Consider the following 15,767-nt stretch of genomic DNA (forward strand, 5'->3'; position numbering starts at 1 on the left):
TTCTCTATTCCTCACACAGCCTCTGACAGACAACAGTGCTGTCTCCAAAACATAAGTGAGGAAGCAGATCCTGAGAGTTTAAATTGCTCAAGGAACTTGGAATCGGGTCTGCCCGGAAGCTTTTTCCTCTCGACCGTGCTGCCTCCTTCCTCAGGCAATCTAAGAAAACAAAGCAATCTGAATGACACCAGAAGCACAGGCAGCGGGTCAAGAAGGAAGCTTGGAGAAAGCTACTTTGTACTCCTTTGGAGAAAAAACTTTACGCCAAGGTCAAAAGGAATAACTTTGGGACTTCTAGGAGTTCCAAACCCAGTAAGAGGGTGAGGTCCCTCCTGAGGAGGTAAAGGAGTAACGCTCTGGAGGGAGAGGCATCATTTTCCTGGCTGGAACCATTTGAATATTCACAAGCACAGAGACCCTTCAAGTCCAGAAGCTAGCACAAAAACCGGAAGTGAGATGGCACATTAATGGGGTCAAAAGGCCTCTGCTCACCCAAGAGCTGGCCCTGATCTTGACTGAGCGATCAGCTTGTGCCATGTCTCAAGCCATGTGCTTTGCATGCTTTTAAGCAAATTAAGGTTCACATAGAAGGCTTGATGTAGGAGACACTACAGATGATGCATAAAGCAGAGACCTCTTGAGCTCTGGCTCACACACATTAGAAACCAGATACAACACGGAAAATAAAATAAATGTTACGAAGTAAGAATTCATGTTACCGAAGGATTTTTACCTTTGCAGAGGATTCGCTGTAGGGTCCCTTTAAATAGTGAGCCCCCTCAGTAAGTTCTGAAGTTGTTTTCAGTGATGGTGCTTTTCAGGACACACAGTACGTCCCAGGGGAGCCCCCACCCAACTTCACTATAACACATCTCTAGCCTGAGCCTTAGGAATCGATCTAAAGTGGAATCTCAGCTTGTTCTCAAAGCTTTGCTCCTCTTCTTATGGAACGAAGAGACACTTTTTAAAAGGAAAAAAGTTAATTGAATACTGAGGGGATTTTCTTGCCAAGGCCCTTATCAGGCTCTCACAGCTCCACTCTCCAGGCCACTCTGGGTTGAGAAAAGGGTTTCTCTAACCACGCGGAAGAGCCTCCCCCTGGGTCCAGAGACTGGACAGCCACTGGGCCATTTCAGAGCCTGCGCCATGATAAATATCATTAATCACTTTCCCTTGTGTGCCCAGCCTGGAAAGTTCACTTTCTCTCAACCCTAATAGAACTAACTTTATCTGACTCTGCTGGAAGCACTGGCTCCTTTTACTGCCACAGTAAATGAAGACAACAGGCGAGAGATCTGCTGTAGACATTTATTGAATCATCTGTTGCACCAACACTACATTGTACTTCACAGAAGACTGGCCACAGGCAAAACAAAATAAACTGCCATTGGTCAGCTTTCAGGGGGCTTTTTGGATCCTTAGTCATCCAACATACACTTTGGCAAACAGAAGAGTTTACAGACTTTTATTGTAAATCTAAGGTTCCATTTCTGTACATGGCATTCTGGCAAGAGAGAGACACAATTGTCCTGTGGGAGTTGGTCTAAGGTGGAGTTTTCCCACATGTAAACATTTGACTATACAAGTGTGTGCCAGGTGATGAAAGAATTGATGGAGCCCCTGCCCTTGCAGAGCATACAGTCTAAATGGGGGGCGGGGCAGTGGGGGGACCCTGCAGCCCTGATGGGGAAGGCTCGCCAGGAGCCTGGCCTGCTGGGGAGGGTGCTGGGCCAGAGCCCCCTACTCTGAGAAGTGGCACCACATGAGGCAGGACCCAAGGCGAAAGCTGAGCATTAGGAATCTGAGCAGTAATGGAAATAGCCACTTTCTCCTAGGCAGCTGTTAGGTGTGAAAAAGGCAACCGTTAAAAGAACAGTAGTCTGATTTGGAAATTTTATTAATTTCTCCATTTAAGTAAACTGCATCCATCTCAAACAATGTCATGCTCCTCAAAGCCCAGAAAACAAGGAGAGAGCATTTGCCAAGTCCAGGAAACACAAGATCCATGCTCTAATCACATTATTCCTAGACCAAAGCCCAACAGTGACTCATCCAACAGCATAATGCAGTTAGGGGGTTGGGGGAATTAATCAGATTCTGACTCAGTCCCAATTTCCTGCAAAGATGGGCCCCAGGTAAGAGAGGATGGGACTTTCCTCCCGAACAGAAGCAAGCAGCCTCTGCCTTCCCCATCAAAAGGGAAAGGGGGCAACAGCAGCAGCTTTTCATTTAAAAAAAAAAAGGCTTGTGCCCTCGGCCTCCGGTCAGAGCAGTGTCTGAGCTAGCTCATGAGGGTGGGGACAATGGGAGCTCGCTGGTGGAGGCGCAGGCCACTGTGGGGAGTGGAGCCCCTACAGGAGTGAGCTGCAAGATAACCCACCACCCACAACAGCCTATGCAGGGGGCCATCTCCTTCCTTTTTCGACTGCTGTCAGCTGCCAATGGCAGGTTTGTCTGAAGTCCTGTGCCCCATCTCCTCTTCTAGCAAAGCCATCCTGGGGCTAAGGGTTAAAGAAAGGGAAGCCTCAAGACTCAGCTGGGCCAAAGCCACATCTCCAGAACTTCCCAGGGGCCAGTCCCTCCCGTCTCCTGGGGAGCCTTGCTCTGAACACCAACATATTTTACACATAATATCACTTGCTCCACTGCCAAAGACTGGGCCCATTCATACCACGTGTTATTCAGGCTAGCAAGACTCCTGGTTTGAATTCAGTGTTACACAAAGCAGGTCTTGGCTTTGCCAGCCCTGTCGCTGAGGCCCCGCAGTTTCTCCCACAGCCTTTTGCTCTCTGTAGCCACTGGACTCGGCCCAGCATCCGCTGCCTCGAGCGGGGAGCTGCTCTCCATCTCCTTCAGGGATCTGAGCTTCTGCGACCAGGACTAACCACCCAAAAGCCTACCCAAAGCTTCTCCATTTGAGGGGCTGACAGGGAAAACAAGGGCAGGGGGCTGTGCGTGACTAACAGGATGCTAAAGCAGCAGCAAGGAGGGGAAGCACAGGAGGCCAAGCCCTGAACCCCAGAAATCAGCGCCCAAAGAGGCACTCTGCCCATACTCCCCACCCACTAGGCCGAGCCCCTCCCGGGAGCCACTGATTCTGAAGACAGCCTCAGCGGGGCATGGGAAAGACACCTAGGGGAACCCCCAGACCTGAGGAGGCCGGCCACAGCCAGGCCCCTCCCCGCAGGACAAGAGCAGGCTGTCACTGGGAGCTGGGGCTGTCACCCTCTGTCAGCGTCTTGAAGTCCATGGAGAGAGCTTGTTCCTCCGCCTGGGGTGGCCGCTTCCAGTCACCGCGAGTCAGAATGTAGAGCACAGCCACGCCGAAGCTGGCCAGCAGCAAGCCCAAAACATTGGCCAGCACCCCCTCTGGCTCAAACGTGCTGTACTTGGTCCTGCAGAGTTAGGGTGGAAGGGAGACACCACCCAAGGGGTCACTGTTACTCCAAATGCCATTCGCACCTGGGCCAGAAAGATGCCATGTCCGTGCCCCACCCAGAGAGAAAAACCACTGCTTGGCTAACTCCACCAAAAGCTGGCTCAGAAGGCAGATGTCCAGGGGAGCAGAGGACAGGGGTCATTCTCTGTAGGCAATCGTGGCACAGGACACTCACCCAAGTTTAAACAGCAGCGCCTCCTTCAGGCCCAGCAGGGCTGTGCCTAGAGACAGGAGGAAGATGGTGGCGCCAAAGAAGATGTGCTGGGGGCGGTAGCGGCTCCGCAGAGAAAACGAAGCTCCAGGGAACAGGAAGAAGCTAAAGCCCACGAGCCACTAGAAGGAAAGGCAAGGCGGGCCAGAGACTGAGCTGGCCATCAGCCTAACCAACCCGAGGTGTCCCAAGCAGGCTGCTTCCACACGAGGACTGCGAACCCCTCCATCCGCCCATTTGGTTTCTTCCATCTTAAGAGTAGTGAGGGGAGCACTAAGCACTTATGGGAAAGGTCCGGGCCTCTGACTCTTGAGACCTGGTCTTGGTTCCTCACACTTTACACTTAGAAGATGGGGCCTATGGCCAAACACATGTACCACGTCAGCTGGAAGGGTGCCTGGATCTAGGCACCCTCACCTGTAAAATCCTGGCTTTGTACCCATGTCAGAATCTGAAAGCAGCATCCAGTTGGACTAAAGCAACTCTTCCACCTTTGGGCACACGCCCTGGAAAATGGAGCCTTGTATGGCACACACACTGCTTTAGGCCTGGTTCCCCTCCTTGCGCCCCCTCCCCCATGGCTGTGGGGCTGAAAGGACTCACCTGCACAAAGTAGAGGACAAAGACCAGGATGCCACACCAGCTGTGTAGGCTATACAGGTCAGCATAGCCATTCTTCCTGTGGTAGTCGAACACGGCCACCAGGCCTGGACCAAAGACAGGGGGTCATGTGAGGACAGGCGACGGGGAAGGGAGGGGTGAGGTGACCCAAGGGAAACTCGAGTAACCGGGACTTCTGGGCTCTAATCCCAGCTCAATGGCTGCCAGCACCCAATGTCCCTGCCTGGGATGCTTAGAAGGAGGAGGAGGGAGGGGGGTGGACCATAACAGAACTGGAGTGGGAACTAGACACACAAAGCAGCTACTCCCCCAAGTCAGAAGATGGGAGGGAGGGAAGCTGTGCCCAGGAACTCACCCACCAGGGCGATGATGAAGGCGAAGACGTGGAGCAGCCCGTGCAAGACTTTGGTTGTACGTTTGGCCTCGTTCCTGAAGACCCGGTAAACCAGCAGGGCTTCCAGGAATGAGATAGGGGAAGTCAGCACACTGACCAGAGCTCAAGGCCTCCTGCCCCGGGCAGCAAGGAGCTACACCTTGGCTGGAGAGGTTATCTGAGTGAAGGGCTTGTTGAGGTACCCCAGCACAGGAAATGGAAGAGAAAACAAGGCTCAATGGGGCCCAGCAGGGACCCTCGGACAGGGCACCCTCAGGCTGCTCTGCCCTAACCCCCACCTCCTCCGGCCCACACTCCCCCCTCCCCCCACCCCACCACCTTCTTCTCAAGTGCCCTATATATTCCAGGCTGTTGTTTTAGGCTCATGGTGCAGTCACACCAAGGCGTCACCAAGCTTCTGAGTTCACGTTTTTAGCTATGATGATCCTCAAACAGTCCAATACTGAAGCCTGGTCAGATATTCACTACTTTTAGCAAGCAGGCTCCCCTGTTGGGAAACCTCTGGTTCCCAAAGCAGAAGCTGGTGATCCCAAGCCAATCCCCCCTCACCAGGCTGAGGCGGGCAGGGCCAGGCAGGGAATGCTTCCTAGGTTCTGCTGCTGAGGGAGTGGCTGTCACCAGGACCACCTCTAGGAAGACTGGGTCAAGCAGATATAGATCTGGCTTTCTTGTTACCAGAAGGAGAAGGCCACGGACCCCTGACCTCAAGGCAGAGTGGGGGCCAAGCACTACCTGGCTCCTACCCCGAAGAGAAGAGCTCTGGCACTGCCAAATCCAGCATCTACCCCCCGCCACACACACACACACACACACACACACACACACACACACAGAAGTGTGCGTGCACACACTCAGATTTGTCCCCCAACTTCAAACTGCACCTGCAGAAGCCAGCCTCAGCTCATGGCCCAGCCCTGGACCTCCACTCTATGAAGCACACGCATGCGTGCTGAAGCAGGAGGTGAAGGACCTGGGACAAGTAGGAAAGGAGTCGCCACCCACCAACCTCAGGGCCTTTGAGTTGGATTCCCAGTGTCCCCAGGCTGTAAGCCAGCTTCCTTCTCTGACTGTCTTTCCGGGAATCTAAGATTTGTCAAGCTGTGAGAGCCCTCGGGGGTTACAGAGTCCCTGCAAACTGCCTGTCTCAGGAAGAGTGGCTCAGGGGAGCACTGGGCGAGACTCACCGTCTCCCTGCAGGAAGACCAGGCCTATGACCATGCAGAGGGGATGCACATTAAACTGCAGGGCACTCTCCCAGGCGATGCCACCTCGGTAGAGACCCAGCCAAGCACCAGTCGTGGCTACCACAGTCAGGCCCAGCAGCTGGGAGAAAGCCACGTAGTAAGGCAGTGCTCTGGGGGCGGGTGCCATGCTGGCACGGCTCTCCATGCTGAGGCAGGCACTGCAGGAAAGATGGCAGAGCTCAGAGGAGCAACCACAACCTCCAGAAGATTCATTCCAGCCCCCCAATGCCAACCCCCTGCCACCTTCCTCTCTGCCCCACTCCCCAGGCCGCTGTGCTAAAGCAGCACTCACCGTGCCCTCTCCAAGACCCTCTACGCCCCCCATCCCAGGGCTCAGAAGCAGCTCGGCAGGAGGGGCACAGCCAGCCCCACCCCAGACCCAACATCGGGCTGTGAGCTGCCAGGAGTTCCACAGGCAACGGGGGCGCAAGTAGAGGGCCTCCAAATGCTGGCAAGAGCAGGAGGGCCCACGCCTGTGCTTTACTTGCTGGTCATGAGGCCCTGGGGTTCTTCAAGTGGGGTTCACAGTAGAAGACAGAGAAGTGAGCAAGTTCCTCGAAGGGAGAGGATTAGTCACATGTTTCCCTCCAGATGGATCATAAAGTACATGTGGGGTGAGAAATAGAGAGCCTACCTGCCCCATGCCCGGTTTTTAAGCTGAGAAGGAGTCCTGCCCACCCCTGGGCCTGGGCCCAGCCCCCAGGGCAGGCCTCCACCAGGCTTGTGAAGAAACCTGCGCTGACTTGCTTTGCCTGACAGGACGTGGGGCATAGCAGCAGCCCTGTAGCCTGTTTCCCTTCCTGCCTCTCCTTCCTCCACGACCAGGCGGGGTTGGACCTGCACTCCTCCCTCAGGCAAGCTTTCCAAAACCGCAGGCCCCAGAAATGAGACCTACAAGGTGAGCCTCACTTTTCGGAGCTCATGGGGCATTTCATACACAAACTTAACTCACAACCATCCCGTGAAAGGACAGTAAAGCAGGTATGTTACTGTACCCAGTCTAGAGGTAAGAAAAGGACGGCTTGAGGAGGTTTAGGAAAGCCTTGCTCAGGGGGCTGCACGGCGAGCGCATTTCCTGGCGAGCAGTGTTTCCATAGCCTCACCCAGGATGACCTTCATGCCAGCTCTTCACCCTGAGTTGGTGTTCTCCAGACCCCGGGGCCCAGCCCTGGCCCACACACCAGGTGGGAGAGGCAGCCAGGGAATGGGAGGAGAGGAGGCGGACGATGAACAGCATGGCCTCCACTTGTTTGCCTTGTTGCTGTCAGCAGCCTGTGCCCAGAGAAGGGCACTGCCACTGCTCACAGGGGGCAGAGCACTCAATATCCCGCCCCCTCAATGGCTGTCAACTCACCGCTTCCCCACCGTCCCAGCCTCTCCCAGCAGCAGTGGGAACTCCTGCTTCTCCTTTGCTGTCAGCAGAGAATGACAGCTCAGCAGACATGTTCAACAGACTGACTTTGGGTCACCCTCTAACACCCAGCACATGCCTGCTACCCTGTAAGTGCTCAAGAATTAGTTTCCAGGCTGCCTGGCCTTGTCCCCCTGGCGACCAGGCTATCTTTACCCCCCAGTGCTCTCTGCCACATTTGACAAGTATTGGCAACTCTACCATTAAAAAAAAAAAGCAGAGGGGGTGGTGTTAATACACTCTCCCTCCAATAAAATACAGATAAGCCAAAAGAAAGAAATTACACATGATCAACATTTCATTTATGTCCTTACATGCTTTTCTTCCAGAAACATACATTCTTTTATAGAAACAGGATCATACCAATTTCTAACCTGCTTTAATTTAATGGTAGACCATTCATATCTTTCCAAGTCAATGAATATACGTCTGTGTCATGATTTTAATAACCTCACAGTAATGCATTGTGTGGTTGTTCCATGCTTTACCCAATCCCGTTGTTAAGCATTTAGCTAGCTTTCAGTTTTTCACTAAATAAACGATACTATGTGATCATCTTTACACACTTGTCTAATTAATTCCTAAATGGAGAAATGGAATCCTACAGCAAGAACCATGTTCTTTTTTTAGGTTTTTGACACATTCTGTGAATTCGCCTTTCAGAAACACTCCCATGGCAGGTGGGAACACCTGTTTCCAGAAGCCCTGGGCACAGTGAACACTTATTTCGGGAACTCTTGCCTCTCTCCCTATCGGTCACTTCTATACCAGTGATTCCTAAATCTAGCAGTAGTTCTGTCCTCTTTCCCAAATATAAACCCCATTTCTGACTGTCCACTAACATGTCTACCTGGACATCCCTCACACACTTCCAACTGAGCACAGCCAAGTCAAAATCATCTCCCCATCGTCATAACCAGGTCCTCTCCTGACCTCACAGGTAGCTACCATGGCTGCCCTTCTCCTAGTCCCAGCACTGGTGCCTCCAGACAGGCCACCAAATCCTAGGAGCCCTCCCCCAGGGCTCTTGCCATCTTCACTGCCACCACCCAAGCCAGCATGGAGCTTCCGTGCCATCTCTCTACTCTTCAATCTGCCTGACCCGCTAGGAATAGCGACAAAGCCAGCACCCCAAGTCATGTCACTCCACCCAGCACAAAGGGCTGCCCACTGCCTGCCAGGGAAATGCCAACTCTGTAACATGATCCTAACTCCTTTTCCATCTGGAGCCCCGCACTGTTTTCTTACCAAGTCCACTCAGAGGAGACCCTCCCTGTTCACTGGCTCTAACACAACCCGCTGTCACTCCCTCCACCTCACTCCCCGGAGCCACTCCCTGCTCTCTGCAACAGCTGCCGCCTCTACTTCCCCACTCACCCTCTGCCCCTATCAATTTGCTCCAGAGCCCGAAATGGGCATTTTGTTCATCACTCTGTCCCCCTCCTCCGCATCCCCGAGGCTGGCCCGGGGTGTACTCACCCGCCTTGGTGTTCTGCCTCACGTCCAGCTCCTGTGTGCCTCTCTGCTAAAGAACCCTGTGAGCTCCTTGAAGGCAGGGAGTGCGTGCTACTCTTCCTGGGGGATCTAATCCCTTGCCCGACTCTAACACGAAAGATTTACTGAACAGAGAAATGCAGCCCTCCCCTCCTTTATTAGATTCATCCCCAGAGAGCCCAGGGCACGGTCAGAATCTGATTAGCTCTGAATTAGGAAGAACAGAAGGAACATGCTCTACCGTGGGTTGACCTGCCATAACTTCTTTCTGCCAAGGAGAATACAAAGGAGAGAGGTGGGAGCTCAGGGCAGCAAAGGAATTGTCACTCCACAATCTTGGAGCTACTGGGTGGTGAGGCTAGCCAGAGCTTGCTTTTTTCCCTCCCAACCAACCTCCTAATGAGACGGGCAGAAATCAGAGTGAGGTTCTCTTCATAGCTGTGATACCATGATTTATAATAAGTATATGGGAAGGAGCTCCTAAAACCATGGAATTTCCCTAGTGAAGAAAGTGATAAGGTGTCATTTGTTAAGTTATGTTAATGAAAGCCCCTAGGTAACCTAAGGATGGACCAGTTGCCAAAGGAACCGACCTTGTGATGAAGGTTGGAACTTTCGGTCGCACCCCTCGACCTCTGGGGATGGGAGAGGGGCTGGAGATTGAGTCCCATCTCCAGTGCCAATTTCATCAAGCATGCCTGTGTCATGAAGCCTCCATAAAAACCCAAAAAGGATGGCATTCGGAGAGCTTCTGGGGCAAGACGGCACACCCCAGTTCCCTGGGAACAGATGCTCCCGCATTTGGGACCCTTCTGGACCTTGCCCTATGTACCTCTTCCATCTGGATGTCCTGAGTTATATCCTTTTATAATAAACCAGTAATCTAGTAAATAAAATGTTTCTGTGAGTTCTGTGAGCTGCTCTAGCAAATTAGTGTAACTTGAAGAGGGGGCCGCGGAAACCTCTTAACTACAGCCTGTTGTTAGAAGCACAACGGACAACCTGGATTTGGGATTGGCATCTGAAGAGTAGGGGTGGGCAGTCTTGTGGGACCGTACCCTTAACCTGTGGGATCTGATGCTATCTCCAGGTAGATAGTGTCATAATGGTGTTAAATTACAGGATACCCAGTCAGTGTCTGCTGAGAGGTGGAGAAGTACTTAGTGGTGTTGAAAAGAAAACACACATTGGAAAGCACAATGGCAATGACTAAATGTGTGGCTTTAATGTTCTACACTGTAAATTCACATCCTGAGTTCCCTCAGAAGTCATAACCCTAATGCTGTTTGCACCCCACAGTGGAGGAGTGGAGACACGTGCCTGTGTGCATGGGAGGACAGGGGACCTCAGGGCTGGCTGGCGAGCCCCTACTCTGTACCCAGCACTTCCCAAATTCTCCCATTTAATCTTTGCAATAACCGTACAATAGGAGTATTATCCCAATTTGACAGATGAAGAAATTGAGGACCAAAGAGGATAAATGACTTGCCCAAAATTATCAGCAGCAAACAGCTGCTCCACTCAGTTGTTCATTGAGTTCCCACTCTACGCTGGCCACACTTCTGGATGCTGGAGCTCTACAGAGAAGACACTGCATCTGTGTAATGAAGGTCCCTGCCTTCAAGGGGCTTGCAGACAAGTTGCAGAGCAGATGCAGATTTTTAAGTAAAGGGTAGTAAGAATTCAAGCCACGAGTTAAACTCAGGCCTCCAAGAACACCTTCCACTATACACACTGAAGGCAGTTTCCCCCCTCCTGCACACTGAAGTGGCACACTGAGCAGCTGGTTGTCTGTCGTTGGTATGGCTTTGCCCAGTAACTAGGGTAGAGCTGTCATGCTTTCCAAATATTGACGCCACTCGAGGATCTGAATAGCACTTGCCAAGGAAGCTGACTTGAAGCAGGCTCTCTCGCCCTCCAGTGCCAGTCCTCCTCACCCTTCGGGAGCCATGCTCCTAAGGCAGTTTAAACCCAGCAGAGCATGGAGCACTGACGTCCCCTGTGGGCTCTCCTGGGAGACAAGGCAGCAAGATGGGGCAGGTGGTTAAGAGAGAAGGGGTGACAAGAGGGCGAAGTAGCTCCAAGATCTTTAAGTCAGTTGCTCCAAAGGCAGCTCTCCTGGTCCATACGGCCTCAGTACCTAGGCATCCAGGAGGAAGCCAGAGATAGAGAATGGCCTTTGGAATTATGGAGGCCCAAGCTGTCTCCTCCATGCCCCCTTCCAATCTGAATGTGATTCTAAGTCCAGGTATGAAGGATGACAGGAAAACTCACACCAAGCAAGACTATCCTCCCTCGGGCAGGCCTGTGCCTTGTCTACAGACGACATCTAAGTGTGAAAAATCCAGATTTACCAAAAAGACAAAGTAGTGAGTGGTTTTGTGCTTTACAGAAAACTGAAAGATTCCGTCAGCAACAGCATCCCCCCATTGCTTACTTGGTTCAACATAAGTGACAACCTATCTTTGTGTAAGGAGGGGCTGCTTCCGCTACTGAGGAGAGGACACATTTCCACGACTCTGGCTGGAGTGACCTACCCACAAACACATTTATATCTTCAGACCTCGAAATCAGTGGAGATTCACTCCCTAGCAAGCACATGCCTTTGAATTACGCTCCCTCATTTCCCCATCTGGACATCGAGAACACTCTCGCCCTTCCTTCCTAACTGGGTTGGCCCCCCCAGAATGCCAGCTGTGCTGGGGCCTCCTGGGGTCCCAGGGCAGAAGTGTGGGCAGCAGTGTCAAGGGCCTGGAAGCAGCCACTCTACACCCCAAAGGTTTCCTCGCCTAGGAGACCAGAGTCTTGGAACCAGAGGGGGCTAATGGGGCCCCTTATACAGCCACCCACCTCCTTCTGTCAGAGCACAGAATAGGGTTGACAGCTCTGGCAGCTTCTGGAACCTAGGGCTGAGACAGTTACCCCTTCCCTCCCACACACACTGGCAGTCAGACTCCACTTAATGCAATCAAACAGGGACAGGAGCTACCCGCAAGGCTCGAACGTGCTAAGCACCACTCTCCCTCCCATGCCCACTGTTTCATTAAAAGGCCACCAGGCCTAATCTCATTATAGGGACCAGACTCTGCACATGTCCTACAGCCTGGAGGCAGGGAGCCTGGCCTGGCCACAGCCCTCCTTATCCACAACAAGGTTTTAATTGGGTTAGAGAAGATTGTGTTGGGGGTGGGGGCTAGATCTTTTCTTGATGCATGAGGGAAGAAACGGCTCAATTGTCCTAGAATGTCCTAGAATGTGATGAAAGAGAAGGCAAAATGAGGGCTGAGCTGTCAAGCAGGGCACTCAAGTAGCTCCCAAGTAGAGCTTGAAGCCAGGCACTGAGCCCAGTTCTCCATTAGGTACAAGGGCTCGGTGCCAGGGTCCCCAGTACTTGTGGGACCCACAATAAAATGTTACTATTTCTGCTAAAATCAGAAGAAAAAACAAACTTTTACGGTTGAAGAAAATATTTTAATTTTTAATCCAGCCTGGATTATATTTGTCTTTATAGCAACACAGTTGTAAAATATAATTTTCATTCTTTTTTTATGGAGAAAGGGGCCCACCAAGGCAAAAAGTGCCTAGGGCCCATGAAAGTCACCATGCAGCCCTGGTCAGAGAAGTGATTTTACAGCCAGTCCACTGTTGATGACTGTGTGCCCTTGGGCAAACCAAGTCCCCTCTCTGAGTCTGCTTCCTCATCCACAAGGCAGAGAGATACTGAGACCCACCTTACTGGCCTATAGCAAAGATTAAGTGAGATAAATATGTACCGGTGCCCAGCACAGTGCCTGCCATACTGTAGGCATTCAATCAAATAGCAATGTAACAAAAACTAAATCTGGTCCTAATAGCACCTTAGGAAGTCACACATCAGAAGCTGTTGACATAGGTTTGGGGCCACAGAGAGCCAGATGGCATCAGATAGCACGAACCCTTCTAATAAATCCATACTCCCCTTTGTCCACCACCACATCCCCCACTGGGCAGAAACCCCTGGATCTGGGGTGGACTCCTCCACCAAGACCTTCTAGTGCTGTGGAACCACTTCCAATTAGCAGAAGCCCAAGCTCTGCTGCAAGGGAAGGTGGCGAGGGCAGGGAAGCAGTGGGCCAAGCAGAGTGGTTCCACTGCGGGTGCAGGAGGCTGCCGGGCTGTAGCAGCCCTTTCTCTGTACGGGGCTCACCTTGGCATTTACAAATTTCCACCTCAAGCCAATTTCACAAAAGAAATCAAGGTAGGGGCCAGCCAGGTGGCGCAGCGGTTAAGTGCGCACGTTCTGCTTCGGTGGCCCAGGGTTCGCCGGTTCGGATCCCAGATGCAGACATGGCACCGAATGGCAAGCCATCCTGTGGCAGGTGTCCCACATATAAAGTAGAGGAAAATGGACATGGATGTTAGCTCAGGGCCAGTCTTCCTCAGCAAAAAGAGGAGGATTGGCAGCAGATGTTAGCTCAGAGCTAATCTTCCTCAAAAAAAAAAAAAAAGAAATCAAGGTATCTACGAGAAGGTGGCAAAGCTTTAGGTTTTTTCCATTTGCTATGAAAACGAAGGAACAGAATCCAGTTGTCCTAAGACGGAGCTTCATTTAGTAAGTCTTAGAAAATCCTCAAAGACTGCCAAGGTAGAGTGAATGAGAGGAGAGGCTCCATGAGAAGGAGAAAGACTCAGGAGGGGCGCCAGCCTCTGAAGATGTGTCTGGAATTCCAGGGTCCCTGGGGGGAAGGGCAGGGAAAGAGAGGAGGTGGCCCTGCCACTACCCAGGTCTCAAAGGCAGCAGCAGATCCCCTCCTCAGCTCAGTTCTGCACCCACAGTTCAGGGCCCACCAAAGCCAACTCAATGAGTAGGGATTTCCCAAACGAGAAAGTCCTACTCTCACAGGGAGAGGCTGGGGAAGTACGAGGAGAAGAAGGAAGGGATCCCAGCTAGACAGGTCAACCCAAGAGGAAAGAGGCAGGCGGAGTCTTGGTTTCAGGTTTCAAAAGAAGAGTCATGGCAAATGTTGATTGATCCACTTCTACCCTACCTTGTTTCTAGAACATGGCAAAATACTAGCCGTGGGCCCAAGATAAAGTTGGGGTCACCTGCCCCTCCATTCTAACTTCTGCAGAGCCGGCACAGAGGCCCAGCTGGGGCCCAAGGCTGACCGCTCCAGGAAGGAGCAGGACACACTCTGTAACCTCGGGCCTTGCTCGAGGGCCCAGAGCCTGGGGAAGCAGGTGAGGTGAGAGCCAGGGGTGGCGGCGGCCGAGGGAAGGAGAAACAGTCGCGGCGGCTCCGGGAGCCCAGCCTGTTCCGGCGCGGGTGCGGTGCCACCCAGTCCCGGCGCTGGGCCCACTGCCCTCACCCCACCCCCGTGACACAAGCACCTGTGCCCGCCGTCCCCCACACACACCCCTGGGTGCTCCCCACACACACACACGCACCTGGGCCTGCAGTCCCCACACACCCACACGCACACCCGGGCCCGCCGTCCCCCTCCCCCACGCCTCTGGGCCCGCCGTCCCCCTCCCCCTCCCCCACGCCTCTGGGCCCGCCGTCCCCCTCCCCCACGCAGCTGGGCCCGCCGTCCCCCTCCCCCACGCACCTGGGCCCGCCGTCCCCCTCCCCCACGCACCTGGGCCCGCCGTCCCCCTCCCCCACGCACCTGGGCCCGCCGTCCCCCTCCCACGCACCTGGGCCCGCCGTCCCCCTCCCCCACGCACCTGGGCCCGCCGTCCCCCTCCCCCACGCACCTGGGCCCGCCGTCCCCCTCCCCCACGCACCTGGGCCCGCCATCCCCCAACACACACCTAGGCCCCCTTCCCGGCTCCGGGGCTCGGCTTGCAACGCCCGGCCCGGGTCGCCTACCTGGCCAGGCGCCGGGCCCGGAGCTCGAGCCCACAGCGCAGCGCCACCGACCGGCCCGCCAGCTCCCGGCGCCGCGCCCCGGCTGCCCGGCCGGTTCCGCGAGCCGCGCCGGTCACTGCGCGGCGGCGTCGTCATGGCGACCGGGCGGTGGCGGGTTGGCGGCGAGGCGGGCGGGGGCCCGGAAGTGGCCCGGCGTGCCCCCGCTCTGGGGACAAGGCCTGGCCCCCGGTCGCCCCCGGGCTTCGGGACCGGGCCCCGCCAGAGCCCGGACCCGCACTGGACGCCGGCCTGGCGGGGGCTGCGGCGCAGGGCGCTGTGCGGCGAGAACCGCCGCCGCCGTTCACCTGGCCTTCCGGACCCGAGCTCGGGTAACCTTTGAAAGCCGGGCCTCGTGACCTGGCTTCCGGGGTCCCCCAGGTTCCGGGAGCCCGGGGGGGGGGGGCCCCCGCGGGTCTGCGTGGGTGAGGGTCCCTCCCGCCCCAGGCCTGACTCCGAGGCCGCGGGCGGGGCTGGGGGGATGGGCTGCGGGCTCGCCGGGGCTGGGGGAGGCCGGCCCGAGAACCCCCGCGCTGCCAGGGCCGAATCTCTGCTTCCTGATCTCCTCCCTCCACGCCCCACCTTTCTTCCCTCCAACCTTCTTTCCTCCACTCCCCGGGCCCCGCCCTGGGCTCAGGTGGCCACTAGGTGTCAGATGCAGCCCGGCCTTGGCCTAAGCTGTAGCTCCTGCAGCCCTGGGGGATGCGCTCCTCCCTCCCAGCCCCGAGGGAGGAGGTGTCACTACAGGAAGGCTGGACTTATCGCTTCCCCAATTCCACCGTCACGCGCGCGCGCGGACACACACACTCACTCACTCACTCTAGGTGACGTTTTTGCCCCCTTTAACCAAGCCAGGGGGCAAAGCCCGAGACTGACTACCCACCTCCCCGCAAGCAAACCAGCCTAAGGATAAATACCAGTTCTCACCAGCCTCTCATGAAGGCCTCGACCTTGCTGTTGGCATCCTCCCCTGCTCCAACCACTAAGACAGGAGAGTGCCAAGGCTGAGGCTGGGGGCCAGCCTCTACTGCAGCCAGGTCCAGGCCCCCTATCCAGGAAATGCTGT

General features: G+C 54.6%; 1 protein-coding gene across 8 annotated transcripts; it reads right to left on the reverse strand.

Annotated features, from left to right (window-relative positions):
- Positions 1-1,294: 1,294 nt before the first annotated feature.
- On the reverse strand, positions 1,295-15,767 carry CYB561 (cytochrome b561). 8 transcript variants are annotated; one of them, XM_070483444.1, is made up of 7 exons: positions 14,666-14,798; positions 13,001-13,163; positions 5,850-6,067; positions 4,627-4,725; positions 4,254-4,357; positions 3,615-3,772; positions 1,295-3,395 (listed from the first exon to the last, which is right to left on the reverse strand). In XM_070483444.1, exons 2-7 carry the CDS (start codon positions 13,006-13,008, stop codon positions 3,203-3,205), a joined length of 780 nt encoding a protein of 259 aa, XP_070339545.1. In that variant the 5' UTR covers positions 13,009-13,163; positions 14,666-14,798; the 3' UTR covers positions 1,295-3,202. The 8 variants fall into 8 exon arrangements, with proteins under 8 accessions (XP_070339545.1, XP_070339548.1, XP_070339549.1 ...); XM_070483447.1 differs by lacking the exons at positions 13,001-13,163; positions 14,666-14,798 and adding exons at positions 7,264-7,321; positions 8,800-8,924; XM_070483448.1 differs by lacking the exons at positions 13,001-13,163; positions 14,666-14,798 and adding an exon at positions 15,619-15,767.

This window comes from Equus asinus, chromosome 13 (genome assembly GCF_041296235.1).
Source record: "Equus asinus isolate D_3611 breed Donkey chromosome 13, EquAss-T2T_v2, whole genome shotgun sequence".
Lineage (NCBI taxonomy): Eukaryota > Metazoa > Chordata > Mammalia > Perissodactyla > Equidae > Equus > Equus asinus.

What these genes read in the sequence shown, in the direction of transcription:
- CYB561 (XM_070483444.1), bottom strand. An exon ending in GGTCTTCCTGCAGGGAGACG is followed by an intron (nt 4,726 to 5,849) that starts GTGAGTCTCGCC and finishes CATTCCTGGAAG; the next exon opens with CCCTGCTGGTTTACCGGGTC. An exon ending in GCGCTGCTGTTTAAACTTGG is followed by an intron (nt 3,396 to 3,614) that starts GTGAGTGTCCTG and finishes CTAACTCTGCAG; the next exon opens with GACCAAGTACAGCACGTTTG.